Source organism: Rutilus rutilus (assembly GCF_951802725.1).
Source record: "Rutilus rutilus genome assembly, chromosome: 14".
Taxonomy (NCBI): Eukaryota; Metazoa; Chordata; class Actinopteri; order Cypriniformes; family Leuciscidae; genus Rutilus; species Rutilus rutilus.
The window spans coordinates 1,494,335-1,515,000 of record NC_140219.1 but is presented as its reverse complement, the minus strand read 5'-3'; the positions used below and the strand labels follow the sequence as shown (position 1 = coordinate 1,515,000).

The window sequence follows — 20,666 nt, the reverse complement described above, 5'->3', positions numbered from 1 at the left end:
GGTTTAGAGACCGATGAGATCACACACACATTCATACACATTTCACACACACATTTCACACACACATTCACACACACATTTAAGGCGAGACACTACAGGTGAATAGGTTAAAATCTTTAACTAGCAGATATCACCATGAAACTTTACCAGTTGATTACCTACATTAAGATGAGGAAAAAATGTATTACAAGTTTTCTGTAATTTAATGTTTAAATATGCAAATTATCTTAAAATATCTAATTAAATATGCGCTAATTTGCATATATTTTATAAAACTAAATCTGAGCCAGGTTAAAAATTATTTTTTCATTGTGTTCACATATTAGATGGGGAAAAATTACAGAGGGATTTATGGATATCTACTTTTGTTATCCTGTAAATCAGAATATACTGTCAATAGCCTTAAAAAAAAGATTTTTGCCCTGTTTTTTGGAATAAAATGTGCTCGCTGTAACGAGACGTCAGAGTGTGCTCGCTGTAACGAGACGTCAGAGTGTGCTCGCTGTAACGAGACGTCAGAGTGTGCTCGCTGTAACGAGACGTCAGAGTGTGCTCGCTGTAACGAGACGTCAGAGTGTCAGAGTGTGCTCGCTGTAACGAGACGTCAGAGTGTCAGAGTGTGCTCGCTGTAACGAGACGTCAGAGTGTGCTCGCTGTAACGAGACGTCAGAGTGCGCTCGCTGTAACGAGACGTCAGTGTGTCAGAGTGTGCTCGCTGTAACGAGACGTCAGTGTGTCAGAGTGTGCTCGCTGTAACGAGACGTCAGAGTGTCAGAGTGCGCTCGCTGTAACGAGACGTCAGAGTGTCAGAGTGTGCTCGCTGTAACGAGACGTCAGAGTGTGCTCGCTGTAACGAGACGTCAGAGTGTGCTCGCTGTAACGAGACGTCAGAGTGCGCTCGCTGTAACGAGACGTCAGTGTGTGCTCGCTGTAACGAGACGTCAGAGTGTGCTCGCTGTAACGAGACGTCAGAGTGTGCTCGCTGTAACGAGACGTCAGAGTGTGCTCGCTGTAGAGAGACGTCAGAGTGTGCTCGCTGTAGAGAGACGTCAGAGTGTCAGAGTGTGCTCGCTGTAACGAGACGTCAGAGTGTCAGAGTGTGCTCGCTGTAGAGAGACGTCAGAGTGTCAGAGTGTGCTCGCTGTAACGAGACGTCAGAGTGTCAGAGTGTGCTCGCTGTAACGAGACGTCAGAGTGTCAGAGTGTGCTCGCTGTAACGAGACGTCAGAGTGTCAGAGTGTGCTCGTGTAACGAGACGTCAGAGTGTCAGAGTGTGCTCGCTGTAACGAGACGTCAGAGTGTCAGAGTGTGCTCGCTGTAGAGAGACGTCAGAGTGTCAGAGTGTGCTCGCTGTAGAGAGACGTCAGAGTGTCAGAGTGTGCTCGCTGTAGAGAGACGTCAGAGTGTGCTCGCTGTAACGAGACGTCAGAGTGTGCTCGCTGTAACGAGACGTCAGAGTGTCAGAGTGTCAGAGTGTGCTCGCTGTAATGAGACGTCAGAGTGTCAGAGTGTGCTCGCTGTAACGAGACGTCAGAGTGTCAGAGTGTCAGAGTGTGCTCGCTGTAACGAGACGTCAGAGTGTCAGAGTGTGCTCGCTGTAACGAGACGTCAGAGTGTCAGAGTGTGCTCGCTGTAGAGAGACGTCAGAGTGTGCTCGCTGTAACGAGACGTCAGAGTGTCAGAGTGTGCTCGCTGTAACGAGACGTCAGAGTGTCAGAGTGTGCTCGCTGTAACGAGACGTCAGAGTGTCAGAGTGTGCTCGCTGTAGAGAGACGTCAGAGTGTGCTCGCTGTAACGAGACGTCAGAGTGTCAGAGTGTGCTCGCTGTAGAGAGACGTCAGAGTGTGCTCGCTGTAACGAGACGTCAGAGTGTGCTCGCTGTAACGAGACGTCAGAGTGTCAGAGTGTGCTCGCTGTAACGAGACGTCAGAGTGTCAGAGTGTGCTCGCTGTAGAGAGACGTCAGAGTGTGCTCGCTGTAACGAGACGTCAGAGTGTGCTCGCTGTAGAGAGACGTCAGAGTGTCAAGAGTGTGCTCGCTGTAACGAGACGTCAGAGTGTCAGAGTGTGCTCGCTGTAACGAGACGTCAGAGTGTCAGAGTGTGCTCGCTGTAGAGAGACGTCAGAGTGTCAGAGTGTGCTCGCTGTAGAGAGACGTCAGAGTGTCAGAGTGTGCTCGCTGTAACGAGACGTCAGAGTGTCAGAGTGTGCTCGCTGTAACGAGACGTCAGAGTGTGCTCGCTGTAGAGAGACGTCAGAGTGTCAGAGTGTGCTCGCTGTAGAGAGACGTCAGAGTGTCAGAGTGTGCTCGCTGTAACGAGACGTCAGAGTGTCAGAGTGTGCTCGCTGTAGAGAGACGTCAGAGTGTCAAGAGTGTGCTCGCTGTAACGAGACGTCAGAGTGTCAGAGTGTGCTCGCTGTAACGAGACGTCAGAGTGTCAGAGTGTGCTCGCTGTAGAGAGACGTCAGAGTGTCAGAGTGTGCTCGCTGTAGAGAGACGTCAGAGTGTCAGAGTGTGCTCGCTGTAACGAGACGTCAGAGTGTCAGAGTGTGCTCGCTGTAACGAGACGTCAGAGTGTGCTCGCTGTAGAGAGACGTCAGAGTGTCAGAGTGTGCTCGCTGTAGAGAGACGTCAGAGTGTCAGAGTGTGCTCGCTGTAACGAGACGTCAGAGTGTCAGAGTGTGCTCGCTGTAGAGAGACGTCAGAGTGTCAGAGTGTGCTCGCTGTAACGAGACGTCAGAGTGTGCTCGCTGTAACGAGACGTCAGAGTGTGCTCGCTGTAACGAGACGTCAGAGTGTGCTCGCTGTAACGAGACGTCAGAGTGTGCTCGCTGTAACGAGACGTCAGAGTGTCAGAGTGTGCTCGCTGTAGAGAGACGTCAGAGTGTGCTCGCTGTAGAGAGACGTCAGAGTGTGCTCGCTGTAGAGAGACGTCAGAGTGTGCTCGCTGTAACGAGACGTCAGAGTGTGCTCGCTGTAACGAGACGTCAGAGTGTGCTCGCTGTAACGAGACGTCAGAGTGTGCTCGCTGTAACGAGACGTCAGAGTGTCAGAGTGTCAGAGTGTGCTCGCTGTAGAGAGACGTCAGAGTGTCAGAGTGTGCTCGCTGTAACGAGACGTCAGAGTGTGCTCGCTGTAACGAGACGTCAGAGTGTCAGAGTGTGCTCGCTGTAACGAGACGTCAGAGTGTCAGAGTGTGCTCGCTGTAACGAGACGTCAGAGTGTCAGAGTGTGCTCGCTGTAACGAGACGTCAGAGTGTCAGAGTGTGCTCGCTGTAACGAGACGTCAGAGTGTCAGAGTGTGCTCGCTGTAACGAGACGTCAGAGTGTCAGAGTGTGCTCGCTGTAACGAGACGTCAGAGTGTCAGAGTGTGCTCGCTGTAGAGAGACGTCAGAGTGTGCTCGCTGTAGAGAGACGTCAGAGTGTGCTCGCTGTAACGAGACGTCAGAGTGTGCTCGCTGTAACGAGACGTCAGAGTGTGCTCGCTGTAACGTCAGAGTGTGCTCGCTGTAGAGAGACGTCAGAGTGTGCTCGCTGTAACGAGACGTCAGAGTGTGCTCGCTGTAACGAGACGTCAGAGTGTGCTCGCTGTAACGAGACGTCAGAGTGTGCTCGCTGTAACGAGACGTCAGAGTGTGCTCGCTGTAACGAGACGTCAGAGTGTCAGAGTGTCAGAGTGTGCTCGCTGTAGAGAGACGTCAGAGTGTCAGAGTGTGCTCGCTGTAACGAGACGTCAGAGTGTCAGAGTGTGCTCGCTGTAACGAGACGTCAGAGTGTCAGAGTGTGCTCGCTGTAACGAGACGTCAGAGTGTCAGAGTGTGCTCGCTGTAACGAGACGTCAGAGTGTCAGAGTGTGCTCGCTGTAACGAGACGTCAGAGTGTCAGAGTGTGCTCGCTGTAACGAGACGTCAGAGTGTGCTCGCTGTAACGAGACGTCAGAGTGTGCTCGCTGTAACGAGACGTCAGAGTGTGCTCGCTGTAACGAGACGTCAGAGTGTGCTCGCTGTAGAGAGACGTCAGAGTGTGCTCGCTGTAGAGAGACGTCAGAGTGTCAGAGTGTGCTCGCTGTAACGAGACGTCAGAGTGTCAGAGTGTGCTCGCTGTAGAGAGACGTCAGAGTGTCAGAGTGTGCTCGCTGTAACGAGACGTCAGAGTGTCAGAGTGTGCTCGCTGTAACGAGACGTCAGAGTGTCAGAGTGTGCTCGCTGTAACGAGACGTCAGAGTGTCAGAGTGTGCTCGTGTAACGAGACGTCAGAGTGTCAGAGTGTGCTCGCTGTAACGAGACGTCAGAGTGTCAGAGTGTGCTCGCTGTAGAGAGACGTCAGAGTGTCAGAGTGTGCTCGCTGTAGAGAGACGTCAGAGTGTCAGAGTGTGCTCGCTGTAGAGAGACGTCAGAGTGTGCTCGCTGTAACGAGACGTCAGAGTGTGCTCGCTGTAACGAGACGTCAGAGTGTCAGAGTGTGCTCGCTGTAACGAGACGTCAGAGTGTCAGAGTGTCAGAGTGTGCTCGCTGTAATGAGACGTCAGAGTGTCAGAGTGTGCTCGCTGTAACGAGACGTCAGAGTGTCAGAGTGTGCTCGCTGTAACGAGACGTCAGAGTGTCAGAGTGTGCTCGCTGTAACGAGACGTCAGAGTGTCAGAGTGTGCTCGCTGTAGAGAGACGTCAGAGTGTGCTCGCTGTAACGAGACGTCAGAGTGTCAGAGTGTGCTCGCTGTAACGAGACGTCAGAGTGTCAGAGTGTGCTCGCTGTAACGAGACGTCAGAGTGTCAGAGTGTGCTCGCTGTAGAGAGACGTCAGAGTGTGCTCGCTGTAACGAGACGTCAGAGTGTGCTCGCTGTAGAGAGACGTCAGAGTGTCAAGAGTGTGCTCGCTGTAACGAGACGTCAGAGTGTCAGAGTGTGCTCGCTGTAACGAGACGTCAGAGTGTCAGAGTGTGCTCGCTGTAGAGAGACGTCAGAGTGTCAGAGTGTGCTCGCTGTAGAGAGACGTCAGAGTGTCAGAGTGTGCTCGCTGTAACGAGACGTCAGAGTGTCAGAGTGTGCTCGCTGTAACGAGACGTCAGAGTGTGCTCGCTGTAGAGAGACGTCAGAGTGTCAGAGTGTGCTCGCTGTAGAGAGACGTCAGAGTGTCAGAGTGTGCTCGCTGTAACGAGACGTCAGAGTGTCAGAGTGTGCTCGCTGTAGAGAGACGTCAGAGTGTCAGAGTGTGCTCGCTGTAACGAGACGTCAGAGTGTGCTCGCTGTAACGAGACGTCAGAGTGTGCTCGCTGTAACGAGACGTCAGAGTGTGCTCGCTGTAACGAGACGTCAGAGTGTGCTCGCTGTAACGAGACGTCAGAGTGTGCTCGCTGTAACGAGACGTCAGAGTGTGCTCGCTGTAACGAGACGTCAGAGTGTGCTCGCTGTAACGAGACGTCAGAGTGTGCTCGCTGTAACGAGACGTCAGAGTGTGCTCGCTGTAACGAGACGTCAGAGTGTCAGAGTGTGCTCGCTGTAGAGAGACGTCAGAGTGTGCTCGCTGTAGAGAGACGTCAGAGTGTGCTCGCTGTAGAGAGACGTCAGAGTGTGCTCGCTGTAACGAGACGTCAGAGTGTGCTCGCTGTAACGAGACGTCAGAGTGTGCTCGCTGTAACGAGACGTCAGAGTGTGCTCGCTGTAACGAGACGTCAGAGTGTCAGAGTGTCAGAGTGTGCTCGCTGTAGAGAGACGTCAGAGTGTCAGAGTGTGCTCGCTGTAACGAGACGTCAGAGTGTGCTCGCTGTAACGAGACGTCAGAGTGTCAGAGTGTGCTCGCTGTAACGAGACGTCAGAGTGTCAGAGTGTGCTCGCTGTAACGAGACGTCAGAGTGTCAGAGTGTGCTCGCTGTAACGAGACGTCAGAGTGTCAGAGTGTGCTCGCTGTAACGAGACGTCAGAGTGTCAGAGTGTGCTCGCTGTAACGAGACGTCAGAGTGTGCTCGCTGTAACGTCAGAGTGTGCTCGCTGTAGAGAGACGTCAGAGTGTGCTCGCTGTAACGAGACGTCAGAGTGTGCTCGCTGTAACGAGACGTCAGAGTGTGCTCGCTGTAACGAGACGTCAGAGTGTGCTCGCTGTAACGAGACGTCAGAGTGTCAGAGTGTCAGAGTGTGCTCGCTGTAGAGAGACGTCAGAGTGTCAGAGTGTGCTCGCTGTAACGAGACGTCAGAGTGTCAGAGTGTGCTCGCTGTAACGAGACGTCAGAGTGTCAGAGTGTGCTCGCTGTAACGAGACGTCAGAGTGTCAGAGTGTGCTCGCTGTAACGAGACGTCAGAGTGTCAGAGTGTGCTCGCTGTAACGAGACGTCAGAGTGTGCTCGCTGTAACGAGACGTCAGAGTGTGCTCGCTGTAACGAGACGTCAGAGTGTCAGAGTGTGCTCGCTGTAGAGAGACGTCAGAGTGTGCTCGCTGTAGAGAGACGTCAGAGTGTGCTCGCTGTAGAGAGACGTCAGAGTGTGCTCGCTGTAACGAGACGTCAGAGTGTGCTCGCTGTAACGAGACGTCAGAGTGTGCTCGCTGTAACGAGACGTCAGAGTGTGCTCGCTGTAACGAGACGTCAGAGTGTCAGAGTGTCAGAGTGTGCTCGCTGTAGAGAGACGTCAGAGTGTCAGAGTGTGCTCGCTGTAACGAGACGTCAGAGTGTGCTCGCTGTAACGAGACGTCAGAGTGTCAGAGTGTGCTCGCTGTAACGAGACGTCAGAGTGTCAGAGTGTGCTCGCTGTAACGAGACGTCAGAGTGTCAGAGTGTGCTCGCTGTAACGAGACGTCAGAGTGTCAGAGTGTGCTCGCTGTAACGAGACGTCAGAGTGTCAGAGTGTGCTCGCTGTAACGAGACGTCAGAGTGTCAGAGTGTGCTCGCTGTAGAGAGACGTCAGAGTGTGCTCGCTGTAGAGAGACGTCAGAGTGTGCTCGCTGTAGAGAGACGTCAGAGTGTGCTCGCTGTAACGAGACGTCTGAGTGTGCTCGCTGTAACGAGACGTCAGAGTGTGCTCGCTGTAACGTCAGAGTGTGCTCGCTGTAGAGAGACGTCAGAGTGTGCTCGCTGTAACGAGACGTCAGAGTGTGCTCGCTGTAACGAGACGTCAGAGTGTGCTCGCTGTAACGAGACGTCAGAGTGTGCTCGCTGTAACGAGACGTCAGAGTGTCAGAGTGTCAGAGTGTGCTCGCTGTAGAGAGACGTCAGAGTGTCAGAGTGTGCTCGCTGTAACGAGACGTCAGAGTGTCAGAGTGTGCTCGCTGTAACGAGACGTCAGAGTGTCAGAGTGTGCTCGCTGTAACGAGACGTCAGAGTGTCAGAGTGTGCTCGCTGTAACGAGACGTCAGAGTGTCAGAGTGTGCTCGCTGTAACGAGACGTCAGAGTGTCAGAGTGTGCTCGCTGTAACGAGACGTCAGAGTGTGCTCGCTGTAACGAGACGTCAGAGTGTGCTCGCTGTAACGAGACGTCAGAGTGTGCTCGCTGTAACGAGACGTCAGAGTGTGCTCGCTGTAACGAGACGTCAGAGTGTGCTCGCTGTAACGAGACGTCAGAGTGTCAGAGTGTGCTCGCTGTAACGAGACGTCAGAGTGTGCTCGCTGTAACGAGACGTCAGAGTGTGCTCGCTGTAGAGAGACGTCAGAGTGTCAGAGTCTGCTCGCTGTAGAGAGACGTCAGAGTGTGCTCGCTGTAGAGAGACGTCAGAGTGTCAGAGTCTGCTCGCTGTAGAGAGACGTCAGAGTGTGCTCGCTGTAGAGAGACGTCAGAGTGTCAGAGTGTGCTCGCTGTAACGAGACGTCAGAGTGTGCTCGCTGTAACGAGACGTCAGAGTGTGCTCGCTGTAGAGAGACGTCAGAGTGTCAGAGTCTGCTCGCTGTAGAGAGACGTCAGAGTGTGCTCGCTGTAGAGAGACGTCAGAGTGTCAGAGTCTGCTCGCTGTAGAGAGACGTCAGAGTGTGCTCGCTGTAGAGAGACGTCAGAGTGTCAGAGTGTGCTCGCTGTAGAGAGACGTCAGAGTGTCAGAGTGTGCTCGCTGTAACGAGACGTCAGAGTGTCAGAGTCTGCTCGCTGTAGAGAGACGTCAGAGTGTGCTCGCTGTAGAGAGACGTCAGAGTGTCAGAGTGTGCTCGCTGTAGAGAGACGTCAGAGTGTCAGAGTGTGCTCGCTGTAACGAGACGTCAGAGTGTCAGAGTGTGCTCGCTGTAGAGAGACGTCAGAGTGTCAGAGTGTGCTCGCTGTAACGAGACGTCAGAGTGTCAGAGTGTGCTCGCTGTAACGAGACGTCAGAGTGTCAGAGTGTGCTCGCTGTAACGAGACGTCAGAGTGTGCTCGCTGTAACGAGACGTCAGAGTGTCAGAGTGTGCTCGCTGTAGAGAGACGTCAGAGTGTGCTCGCTGTAACGAGACGTCAGAGTGTCAGAGTGTGCTCGCTGTAACGAGACGTCAGAGTGTCAGAGTCTGCTCGCTGTAGAGAGACGTCAGAGTGTGCTCGCTGTAGAGAGACGTCAGAGTGTCAGAGTGTGCTCGCTGTAGAGAGACGTCAGAGTGTCAGAGTGTGCTCGCTGTAACGAGACGTCAGAGTGTCAGAGTGTGCTCGCTGTAACGAGACGTCAGAGTGTCAGAGTGTGCTCGCTGTAGAGAGACGTCAGAGTGTGCTCGCTGTAACGAGTCGTCAGAGTGTGCTCGCTGTAACGAGACGTCAGAGTGTCAGAGTGTGCTCGCTGTAGAGAGACGTCAGAGTGTGCTCGCTGTAACGAGACGTCAGAGTGTCAGAGTGTGCTCGCTGTAGAGAGACGTCAGAGTGTCAGAGTGTGCTCGCTGTAACGAGACGTCAGAGTGTCAGAGTGTGCTCGCTGTAACGAGACGTCAGAGTGTCAGAGTGTGCTCGCTGTAGAGAGACGTCAGAGTGTGCTCGCTGTAGAGAGACGTCAGAGTGTGCTCGCTGTAACGAGACGTCAGAGTGTCAGAGTGTGCTCGCTGTAGAGAGACGTCAGAGTGTCAGAGTGTGCTCGCTGTAACGAGACGTCAGAGTGTCAGAGTGTGCTCGCTGTAACGAGACGTCAGAGTGTCAGAGTGTGCTCGCTGTAGAGAGACGTCAGAGTGTCAGAGTGTGCTCGCTGTAACGAGACGTCAGAGTGTCAGAGTGTGCTCGCTGTAACGAGACGTCAGAGTGTCAGAGTGTGCTCGCTGTAACGAGACGTCAGAGTGTCAGAGTGTGCTCGCTGTAACGAGACGTCAGAGTGTGCTCGCTGTAACGAGACGTCAGAGTGTGCTCGCTGTAACGAGACGTCAGAGTGTCAGAGTGTGCTCGCTGTAACGAGACGTCAGAGTGTCAGAGTGTGCTCGCTGTAACGAGACGTCAGAGTGTCAGAGTGTGCTCGCTTTAAACGAGACGTCAGAGTGTCAGAGTGTGCTCGCTGTAACGAGACGTCAGAGTGTCAGAGTGTGCTCGCTGTAACGAGACGTCAGAGTGTCAGAGTGTGCTCGCTGTAACGAGACGTCAGAGTGTCAGAGTGTGCTCGCTGTAACGAGACGTCAGAGTGTCAGAGTGTGCTCGCTTTAAACGAGACGTCAGAGTGTCAGAGTGTGCTCGCTGTAACGAGACGTCAGAGTGTCAGAGTGTGCTCGCTGTAACGAGACGTCAGAGTGTGCTCGCTGTAACGAGACGTCAGAGTGTGCTCGCTGTAACGAGACGTCAGAGTGTCAGAGTGTGCTCGCTGTAACGAGACGTCAGAGTGTCAGAGTGTGCTCGCTGTAACGAGACGTCAGTGTGCTCGCTGTAACGAGACGTCAGAGTGTGCTCGCTGTAACGAGACGTCAGAGTGTCAGAGTGTGCTCGCTGTAACGAGACGTCAGAGTGTCAGAGTGTGCTCGCTGTAACGAGACGTCAGAGTGTCAGAGTGTGCTCGCTGTAACGAGACGTCAGAGTGTGCTCGCTGTAGCGAGACGTCAGAGTGTCAGAGTGTGCTCGCTGTAACGAGACGTCAGAGTGTCAGAGTGTGCTCGCTGTAACGAGACGTCAGAGTGTCAGAGTGTGCTCGCTGTAGAGAGACGTCAGAGTGTCAGAGTGTGCTCGCTGTAACGAGACGTCAGAGTGTCAGAGTGTGCTCGCTGTAACGAGACGTCAGAGTGTCAGAGTGTGCTCGCTGTAGAGAGACGTCAGAGTGTCAGAGTGTGCTCGCTGTAACGAGACGTCAGAGTGTCAGAGTGTGCTCGCTGTAACGAGACGTCAGAGTGTCAGAGTGTGCTCGCTGTAACGAGACGTCAGAGTGTCAGAGTGTGCTCGCTGTAACGAGACGTCAGAGTGTCAGAGTGTGCTCGCTGTAACGAGACGTCAGAGTGTCAGAGTGTGCTCGCTGTAACGAGACGTCAGAGTGTGCTCGCTGTAACGAGACGTCAGAGTGTGCTCGCTGTAACGAGACGTCAGAGTGTCAGAGTGTGCTCGCTGTAACGAGACGTCAGAGTGTGCTCGCTGTAACGAGACGTCAGAGTGTCAGAGTGTGCTCGCTGTAACGAGACGTCAGAGTGTCAGAGTGTGCTCGCTGTAACGAGACGTCAGAGTGTCAGAGTGTGCTCGCTGTAACGAGACGTCAGAGTGTGCTCGCTGTAACGAGACGTCAGAGTGTGCTCGCTGTAACGAGACGCGGTGTAATCGCTAGCTTTGATGTTTCCCAGAAGCAACTTTTGGTCAGAAGTTCCATTGATCTTTGTTGGGAACGACAGAAGTTGCTTTTGGGAAACACACTCCTGTCTGATTATTCAAAGAGCAGTGTTATGCCCTCACACACTCACTCACTACTTATCCTGTGGCTTGGCAGAAAACACAGGCGGAATCGAGGAATACAATCAGAATGAGGGATTGAACCGAAGGAATCATGGGATTAGGCAGATTTTGAATACATCAAACGCAGGGTTCGTCAATCAAATGGCGATATGTCTGTGAATATTCAACATTTGTTAATGAATGTCAACATTTCAGCATTTCATCTGAGAAAACAAAATCAAAGATCTCACTGCAACCCGCCAAAATAAAAGTCCGGTTTAACTTGAAGAAATTGTGACAGAAATTACATATTACTATAGTAAAGCAGACGTAATAAAGTCATTTTTTTCTTTTTTATTAATTTCACACAATTTTTTTCATCCATGGTTTAATTTAAGCTGTAAACTTTTGTTGTGCAGCACAAAAAAATTTAATGTTACATTTGACAGCATTTTAAAAGATTGTGTAAATTGTTAGTTTTGTTTTCGATAATAAATTTGTATTTAATCATTAAAAACGGAATTGTGAAAAATTAAAGCAAACTTTCTGAATTAATAAAACATTTCATAGAGTCCCTATTATTGTTAAAATTGAAATGCAAAGTGCTTAATAATTTAATAAATGTTTATAAAAATGCAATAAAGTTTTATGAATTCAGTTGATTAGATGTACTTTTTCTTTATTACATTTTTATTGAACCATTAAAACGGAATCCAGATCAATTAAAACTTGAAAACATAGAATTTAGTTTTTCACAACGGAACCGACAAATGACTTGCGGAGACTTTTAAACTTCTTTGTAAATCTGCATGTTTTGTGTTTAAAAATGGTATTTAAAAAACATTAAATGTTGCAGAGAATACTTGATGAATATTTTGCTGAAATGTCATATGAATTGCATGTTCACCTGTGTGTGTGTGTGTGTGTGTGTGTGTCAGGTGTGTGTTGCTGCCGCTGCTGAGCTGCAAGGCTCCTGCTCAGGCTCTGCTGGTGCTGGTGGACTCGGTGGACGAGGGCTGTCTGACCCGAGACCGAGAGCAGAAAACATCCGAGAACATCGCTGAGCTTCTGGCGGCCCATCACGAGCTGTTCCCGCCGTGGCTCCTGCTAATCTGCTCCGCGCGCCGGCAGAACAAGCACATCACCAAACTCTTCACAGGTGACCAGCTCTCACCACGCTCTTACTCAGCTGTTCCTTCTATTATTGACGATTATACGAGACATGATCGATTTCAGGAAGTTATTCTGTATCTTTCAACATTCCTTCTGATGTTCATCATGTTTATTTGCTGCTGTAACTAGTAGTAAATCTGACCGGATTTAAAAGCTGAGATATGTTTCAAATCAAAAGTATCAAAGCACAGCAATTATTGTGATTATTGTTTGGCAGGAGCTACAAATAATGTGTAGAGAACTTCTGAAAACTGCACAGACTAAAAGATCGATTCTTGGGATTTATGAATCAATATCGGCTCATCAAAATGAGAATTGATTAAAATCAAGATATTTATATTTTCCACCCAGTCCTGTCTGGTACTTTCCTTAACAATGTAACACAATGGGTTACTTTGTTCTTCAGGACAAATACATTTTCGTTTTTTGGCCGAACGAGAAAAAAGGTGATATTGATATAATGATATTTAATATTATTTTAATATAGGGCTATATTGTATTTTCTGTCCAACTGTTGTGTTACTATTAAAAAAAGTGTGTGGTTTTTTTTCTTAATTTTCTTGGCATCTAGTTTTTTTTATTCATATTCAGTAAAATTATTGCATTTAATTTAAAAGTCTAATAACAATACAATTAACAATTAATTTAAAATTAAAAAAATTATAATTATTTTTAAAAAGTTATTTTCAGTTTTGGTTTTCGAACAAGTGCATCCAGAATTTTAATTTCGGTGCATCCCTAAATACAATATTGTAACGTGTTAATTTTAATAATAATAATAATAATAATAATAATAATAATAATAATATGTCCCAGTGCTCTGAAGGAAAGTGCAGTTGTGTGTTCAGACTGGATGAGTTTCTCAGCGCCTGCACAGGAAATCAGCTCCAGATGTGTTGAATATTTCTAATGAGCAGAGAGACAGTGTGTGTGTGTGTGTGTGTGTGTGTGTGTGTGTGTGTGTGTGTGAGGACAGATAAACGCTGCTGCTTGTTTTGGCCGTATGGATTCTGTCTCATAACCGTCTGAAACAAAATCCCTCATTGACAGAGTTTGTTAAATCTGTCCTGTGACTTTCTCACTCTGACGTTTCTTCACTTCTTTGTACTTTATTACACTTTTGTGGCATTTTATTCTTTTTTAGAAAGAAATTTAGATATAAATTTTTTTTGTTTTTGATATATTATCTTTATATTATATTAATATAAAAAATTTTGCCATGAAAATAGATCTAGAATCTGGCATGGCACTACACAAACTGTGTGTAGAGGACAAGATTGCGCACTAAAAGGTGAACTGACAGTGTGTTTGTGGACGTTGAGATGTTTAACTGTGGCATTGATGCATAAATGTGGCTCATTATTATATCATTAAATGTTAATGTGCTCAAGGTTGTGATGTCAGATTTCCGGACGAGGCGTTTTTGCAGTTTTGTTTCAGTAAATGATCTTTTGTTGTTGTGTGGTTTTGAGTTTTGAAAGCTGCATGTTTAATAGAGCACGTTGTCATGTGCTACGCGTTCATAATGTTTGCAAACCACAAGCTATATAATTGCACAAGCACATATTAGTGTTGTGATATTCAGTCAGTTCATGTTGCTTTGTGTTTGTGATGCTGAGATACTGTGACATCATGTGAGAAGAATTATTTGGAGTGTGTGTGCGTGTGTGTGTGTGTGTGTCTTAGCACAGGAACAGGTGGCAGGTTTTCAGAATCCAGGTCAAACGGTAGTAAAAATACACTCTGACCGTGTGTGTGTGTCCGTGTGTGTGTGTGTGTGTGTGTGGCGGCACACAGTAAACATCAGAGACCAGTAAACACTGACCTCAGACCAGAAGATCAACTGAAAGCCTGAAGTGGTTCGTGTTCAGCATTAAAATCAGACGCATTAAACTTCACTCTTCATTTTCTGAATAGACGTTCATGCTCTTATTGTGCACATTATGCTTTTGTCCACTAATGTAAGGCTGTTAATATTAGCTGGAAACATCTCAGCGTATCAGAACAGAACTACTTCCTGGATGAAATCGGCAGATTTTACATTTCAAATGAGCTTTATTAGCATGACTGTGTATCACAATGTTGCAAAAGCATTAATAAAATAAAATAATAAAACAAAACATATATGTATAGATCATGTCAATATGTACATGGTAAATAAATAAATACAATCCATCTTAATAAATGAATGAATAAAGCGGGTCTCTGGAGAGTCGACCGCCTCTGACGTTGTGATTGGCTAACACATATTGAGATGTTCAGAGTCAGCGCTAGAGATGCACCTGCACTTTCGACATGCGCACACTTATTCATTAACACATTTGACCGTTAGCAGTGTTTGGGTGTGAGGGGCCGACCTCTGTGACCTCTGTGCTGTTCCCATGGCGATGGGGCTCGGGGGTCAAAGGTTAATCTGTGGGAAATAGTGCAGAACCGTCATATGAGTTGCTCTGCTGCCGGTTTAAACGAGTTTGAAGTAGAGTTGTGCGATGTTGGCAAAAAATAATGCCTATTTTTGGTGGTTTTGTCGATTGCTGAGTGTGTTTTTGTGCTTGTGTGTGTGTTTGTGCTGGTTTGTGTGTGTTTTTGTGCTGGTGTGTGTGTGTTTTTGTGTGTGGGTGTGTGTGTGTTTTTGTGTGTGTGTGTGTGTGTGTGTGTGTGTGTGTGTGTGTGCTGTTTGTGTGTTTTTGTGCTGGTGTGTGTGGGTGTTTTTGTACTGGTGTGGGTGTTTTTGTACTGGTGTGTGTGTGTTTTTGTGCTTGTGTGTGTGTGTGTGTGTTTTTGTGCTGGTGTGCGTGTGTTTTTGTGCTGGTGTGCGTGTGTTTGTGCTGGTTTGTGAGTTTTTGTGCTTGTGTGTGTGTGTTTTTGTGCTGGTTTGTGCTGGTTTGTGTGTGTTTGTGCTGGTTTGTGTGCTTTTGAGCTGGTGTGTGTGTGTTTTTGTGCTGGTTTGTGTGCTTTTGAGCTGGTGTGTTTGTGCTGGTTTGTGTGTGTTTTTGTGCTGGTTTGTGTGTTTTTGTGCTGGTGTGTGTGTGTTTTTGTGCTTGTGTGTGTGTGTGTTTTTGTGCTGGTTTGTGTGTGTTTTTGTGCTGGTTTGTGTGTGTTTGTGCTGGTTTGTGTGTTTGTGTGTGTTTTTGTGCTGGTTTGTGTGTTTTTGTGCTGGTTTGTGTGTTTTTGTGCTGGTTTGTGTGCTTTTGTGTGTGTTTGTGCTGGTTTGTGTGTTTTTGTGCTGGTGTGTGTGTTTTTGTGCTGGTTTGTGTGCTTTTGTGTGTGTTTGTGCTGGTTTGTGTGTTTTTGTGCTGGTGTGCGTGTGTTTTTGTGCTGGTGTGCGTGTGTTTGTGCTGGTTTGTGGGTTTTTGTGCTTGTGTGTGTGTGTTTTTGTGCTGGTTTGTGCTGGTTTGTGTGTGTTTGTGCTGGTTTGTGTGCTTTTGAGCTGGTGTGTGTGTGTTTTTGTGCTGGTTTGTGTGCTTTTGAGCTGGTGTGTTTGTGCTGGTTTGTGTGTGTTTTTGTGCTGGTTTGTGTGTTTTTGTGCTGGTGTGTGTGTGTTTTTGTGCTGGTGTGTGTGTGTGTGTGTTTTTGTGCTGGTTTGTGTGTGTGTTTTTGTGCTGGTTTGTGTGTGTTTGTGCTGGTTTGTGTGTTTGTGTGTGTTTTTGTGCTGGTTTGTGTGTTTTTGTGCTGGTTTGTGTGTTTGTGTGTGTTTTTGTGCTGGTTTGTGTGTTTTTGTGCTGGTTTGTGTGCTTTTGTGTGTGTTTGTGCTGGTTTGTGTGTTTTTGTGCTGGTGTGTGTGTGTGTTTTTGTGCTGGTGTGTGTGTGTTTTTGTGCTGGTGTGTGTGCTTTTGAGCTGGTGTGTGTGTTTTTGTGCTGGTTTGTGTGTTTTTGTGCTTGTGTGTGTTTTTGTGCTGGTTTGTGTGTGTTTGAGCTGGTGTGTGTGTGTTTTTGAGCTGGTGTGTGTGTGTTTGTGCTGGTGTGTGTGTGTTTTTGAGCTGGTGTGTGTGTGTTTGTGCTGGTGTGTGTGTGTGTGTTTTTGAGCTGGTGTGTTTGTGCTGGTGTGTGTGTGTTTGTGCTGGTGTGTGTGTGTGTTTGTGCTGGTGTGTGTGTGTGTGTGTTTGTGCTGGTGTGTGTGTGTGTGTGTGTGTGTGTGTGTTTGTGCTGGTGTGTGTGTGTGTTTGTGCTGGTGTGTGTGTGTTTGTGCTGGTTTAGGCACAGCTGACTCCTGAGGCGTTTGGTTCACAGCACAATATTAAGGCAAGTGTCTGTCCTGAATCATGAGCCGGAAAGTCTTGTATGTTTTCAGGAGTTTCCCGCATTATTAGAGCAACTGAGAAAAGTTGCACAATAATTCATGCACTGAAAACATAATGTGCATTTGAGCTCCTGCTTCAACACCGACTGAAAGATCAGGAAGTGTGTGTGTGCCGCCGTCTTTCCTGCAAACATCCCGTACCTTGAGCTGTCATCGCACAGAGGAGAATCCTGTCTCCTGATTGGCTGATCTCTTTTTTTCTGTTTTCGGCAGCACTTTAATACTGTTTATCCTCCGGCTGAAGCACTTCTGCTTCAGTCTATAAGAATAATATAATCAGCCTATGTTATTGTTTAGAGTTAAAGATATTAATATTAATAAAGTGGAGACGGTGAGTATGAAGGCTAAATTCAAATAAAAGATGAACATTAATTTATTTGTACCATTTTTATTTCTAAAATGTTATATAGTTTTATAGGAGGAGGTTTTATGAGTTGGCAAATTCATTTTTCATAAGTGTGTAGGTCTCGTCATCATCCGCTGTGGCAGGTTTATTAGGCTTTTATATTGTTCATATCGATATCATAATATATCGTATCGAAAGTAAGAAACATATATGGTGATGTGCATTTTGTCCGTATGGTTCGGCTCGGGGTCGTGGACTCCATTCCCAGAGAAGGCATGAACTGATCAAATGGATGCAAATGCTTGAATGTTAATGAGAAAAATTAAACTTAAGCTATGGAAACTTTGTCTACTGTTGTACTTTAGACATTGTTTTATCTATTATTTCTTCATTTTATAATAATTAAAAACGTATAATAATTTGAAAGTGTCTTCTTTATTGCTGACGATAGAGCTTCACTTGTGTTCAACACACAACAGTAAAATCATGCAATGAGAAATTGTGTAGAATAAGTTAAAGTGCCCTATTATGCTGTTTCATGCAGTGTGTATTAAAGCTGTTAGTGAATGTAAAAGATGCAGATCTCCTAAAAGAAAGAATCGATTCTGAACTGAAACGAGTCGTCAGTAATTCAGTCTCACTTCCTATGTTGGTTTGTACCTAATTAGGCATAATGGCAGCCTGTGGTCTTGATTGGCTGAGCAGCGTCTCTTAGCTCCGCCCTCAAACACTGTAGTGTATCTGAGACTGTAAGAGTTTGGTTCGTGTTATTCATGTGGAGAAGACGCTGTTTTCTGAGATTGATCCGGTGAAACCCACGCCATCGTTACTGTTCGTATCACTGAGATCAAGAGCTGAGATTCAGATATGATAATGAGCGTTTGCTTTCTGACCAATCAGAGCAGAGCAGCTCTCAGAGAGGCGGGGCTTAAGAGAGACTGAAGCGTTTCAGACACTGAGAGGAAAGAGCTGATTTTGACCTTGGATGAATGTGAAGCTGTTGTAGGAGACGCCAAAACAACACCAGTAGCCTTTAAAGTAGCTTAATGGGGCACTTTTAAGTAAACTAATATCTATGATATCATACTATTGCATCCAGTTCAACAATAGAGCAACAGTCTTTCATCTCGTCTGCAGCAGAGAACATGTCCAGACATGATTTAATGTTTCTACATAATGATTTTAGTCTCTCTCTCTCTCTCTCTCTCTCTCCTCTGACTCGACACACACCAAACGCACACTCACTGCTGAAACACTGCATTTGGATCAGAACACACACACACACACACACACTTACTTGATCTTTGAATTGCTTGTGTTCGGGAAGTTTGCTGATTCAAGTGTATTTTTAGGAAACTTTGCTCTCTTTTGGGAAGAGCTCAACTCACATAATTACAAACGCGGCGCAGCAGACGAGCTCATGTGTGGGGCGATCGAGGGCGAGCGGTGTTTCATTCATGCAGAAACCTCACCGCATGTACAGAGCGTAATCAAGAGACACATGTGCGTGGGGTTCAGGGTTTAACATCTGACGGTCACCACACACTGGAAAGGCCAAATCGACCCCAGATGATCTCAGAAGCGTCCTCTCAACTAATGAGCGTTTTGACTGATCTCATGATAATCTGATGCATTTGCAGATAATGTTGACTCTTCCTGTCGGCTGTACTTTATTTAATGCAGTTCACAGTTACGGTTGAAGCATAAACTGTTCTCAGGGTCTAAAAGACGTGTGTTATTAGGGATTTCACTGCACTGACAGCTTCACATTAGAGCAACATCGTGACTGGATTGAGCTGAATAATGACTCTAACTTTGCAACATTGTTATTGAACTAAATTGAATCCACATTGAAATGAGCCGGAGAATGACACCATTGTCTTCTGTAGAGCTGCGTTACAGCTAAATATTGCATTTGTTTCATAGTTGATGACCTTTGTAACGGTGTCAGTGATGTTTCTCCTAACATCTTTAGAGATTAAAGAGGTTTTTTCCCTGGAGAAACATCTGAGAAGCTGGAGGCTTCAGCAAGAGTTTGATCTCAACGCAGACAATGGGAAATCTCATTTGACAGGTTTCATACAAGGTGCTTGAAGTGATTGAATTTGAGGTTTTGAAATGTAAGTCCTGGAAAACACTTGAAAATGGCCATATTTATGAAAAGGTGAAATTAGTGTTTAATTTAGTTGATAAAACAATCTCTTCACACAAAATCAACACTGCAACCCGTCTGATCTAGCGAGAGCCATTTCGCATGCTTATGCGTGTGATATTGCTCATATAGATATACAAGTATATGATCCATCTTTCATTCTTCAGGTCAATCATATATTCATGGGAGAAAAAAAACCAGTTTTAATAAGGAACGCGATATCTTTGTCATAGTGTCCTTTCAGTGGTTAAAGTTACCGCAGTCGTTGTTTGTGTTGCACTTTATCCATTTACAGGTTATCCATTTACCCTTTTTTAGAATTGTAAAGATAACTAAGATATTGTTTGATAAGAGATCTCTGATTGTAATTAGTGCTTAAAGTCATTGAAAGTCCTGGAATTTTATTTGACAGTAGGCGCGTTTCCATTACAGATTTCAGCAAAACTTTTGCGATTTTTTTTTTTTTTTTTTTTTTTTACAATTATTTTTTAATATATTTATTTATTTATTTTTTTTATTTTTTTTTTTCTAAATGTCGACAAATAACTATTGCGAAATGACGGCGTTTCCATTAACTGATGTTATGCGACTAAAACTTCATTTTTCCTCTCGCGATCAGTAAAATCATTCCAAAAATCATGGCAACGGACGTTTGTAGGTTTATGTACTATATCCCACAATCCCAGCCACTGCACTGGCCATTATTATTAATGGAAGGAGATGTGTGTGTGTTTTCCAAGCATTAATGGTGAGGAACGACCCTTATTATACCTGTGAGCGGCACATAAGAGGAGTTTCTGGGTGTTTCTCCCTCAGATCTGCTGCGAGGTCTTGATTGTGGCATTTATTTGAGGTTTAGAATCCATTATTCCTGTAATTATTTTGTCTTATATGAATTTAATACTAATAATGTCTCGTATTCTGTCCAAACACACCGCGTCGTCTACGTCAGCTGACCTGTAAATGCGCAAAAACTGTTTCTATCGCAGTTTTACGAAATATTTCTTTTTCGAATTGCCTGAAAAACCTCCTCATGCGAGCGGGAAAACTTTTTTGCGATAAATGGAAGTTTTTGCGAAATTGACGTGTTTCCATTGGGCGTATTTTCAATTCGCAATTTGAAAGGTAATGGAAGCGCGGCTAGTGTCTGTCCGAACCCTGATTTGATTTCCTCCGGGAACTCGCGCTGTATCTCTAGTATGTGCATATGACGGTTCACACACCCTAGTGCTGCTCACAATGGCCACTCCTTGTGTAAGCACACCTGTCTGTGGCTCTGTCGTATGATTGATTGAATTCATTTATGCTTGAAGATCCAGTTTCGTCTCTAAGCGCCTGCAGCATCGGTGTGAATGTAACAGCAGCGTGTCTGTTCATCAGCAGGTGTCGGAGAGCTCCTGACCTGCCGTCCACAGGGGACAAAACACACTGCACTCGGTCGAACGGATAAATGCACTCAATGCTTTTATTATGTAAAATGAATGCATTATGACAGGACAAAACATCTGATATGTTCAAATAGATCTGCATTAGCCGCCGCTATAAAACTGAGAAAAAGAGAATAATCTCTCACTCGGCTTGTCTGGAAACGCTTTTTGTTTATTGCTTGTAATGCATGTCTATGTTCCCTTTTACTACCGTACATTTGCTTGGATGTTTTCAGGCTAGATTTAGTTACAGGTTCTTAATTAGCAGTGTAACAATATATCATGTCACTACATATCGTTGCATTTTAGCATTGCAATATATTTTGTACATATTTCACCCCAAATTTAAGAAACCCAGAAGGTCACGCATTTGAGCTTCCATTTTTATTAATTATTATTAAACGTTATTTAATAAAATACAATATTTAAAACTTTTTGAATGTGTGTAGTCATAGACTGTAAATATGTGTCTAACATAATTAAATATTTTTTACCTAAGTTGAACAATAAATA

The 20,666-nt window shown here is 46.3% G+C and overlaps 1 protein-coding gene across 1 annotated transcript in view; it reads left to right on the top strand.

Annotated features, from left to right (window-relative positions):
- The window catches only part of ankrd50 (ankyrin repeat domain 50), a 36,604-nt gene that overhangs the window by 6,545 nt on the left and 9,393 nt on the right, over positions 1-20,666 (top strand). Inside the window, exon 3 of the mRNA XM_084431062.1 lies at positions 11,694-11,914. Coding sequence (XP_084287188.1) covers positions 11,694-11,914 — 221 coding nt within the window. The remainder of the gene's footprint in view (positions 1-11,693; positions 11,915-20,666) is intronic.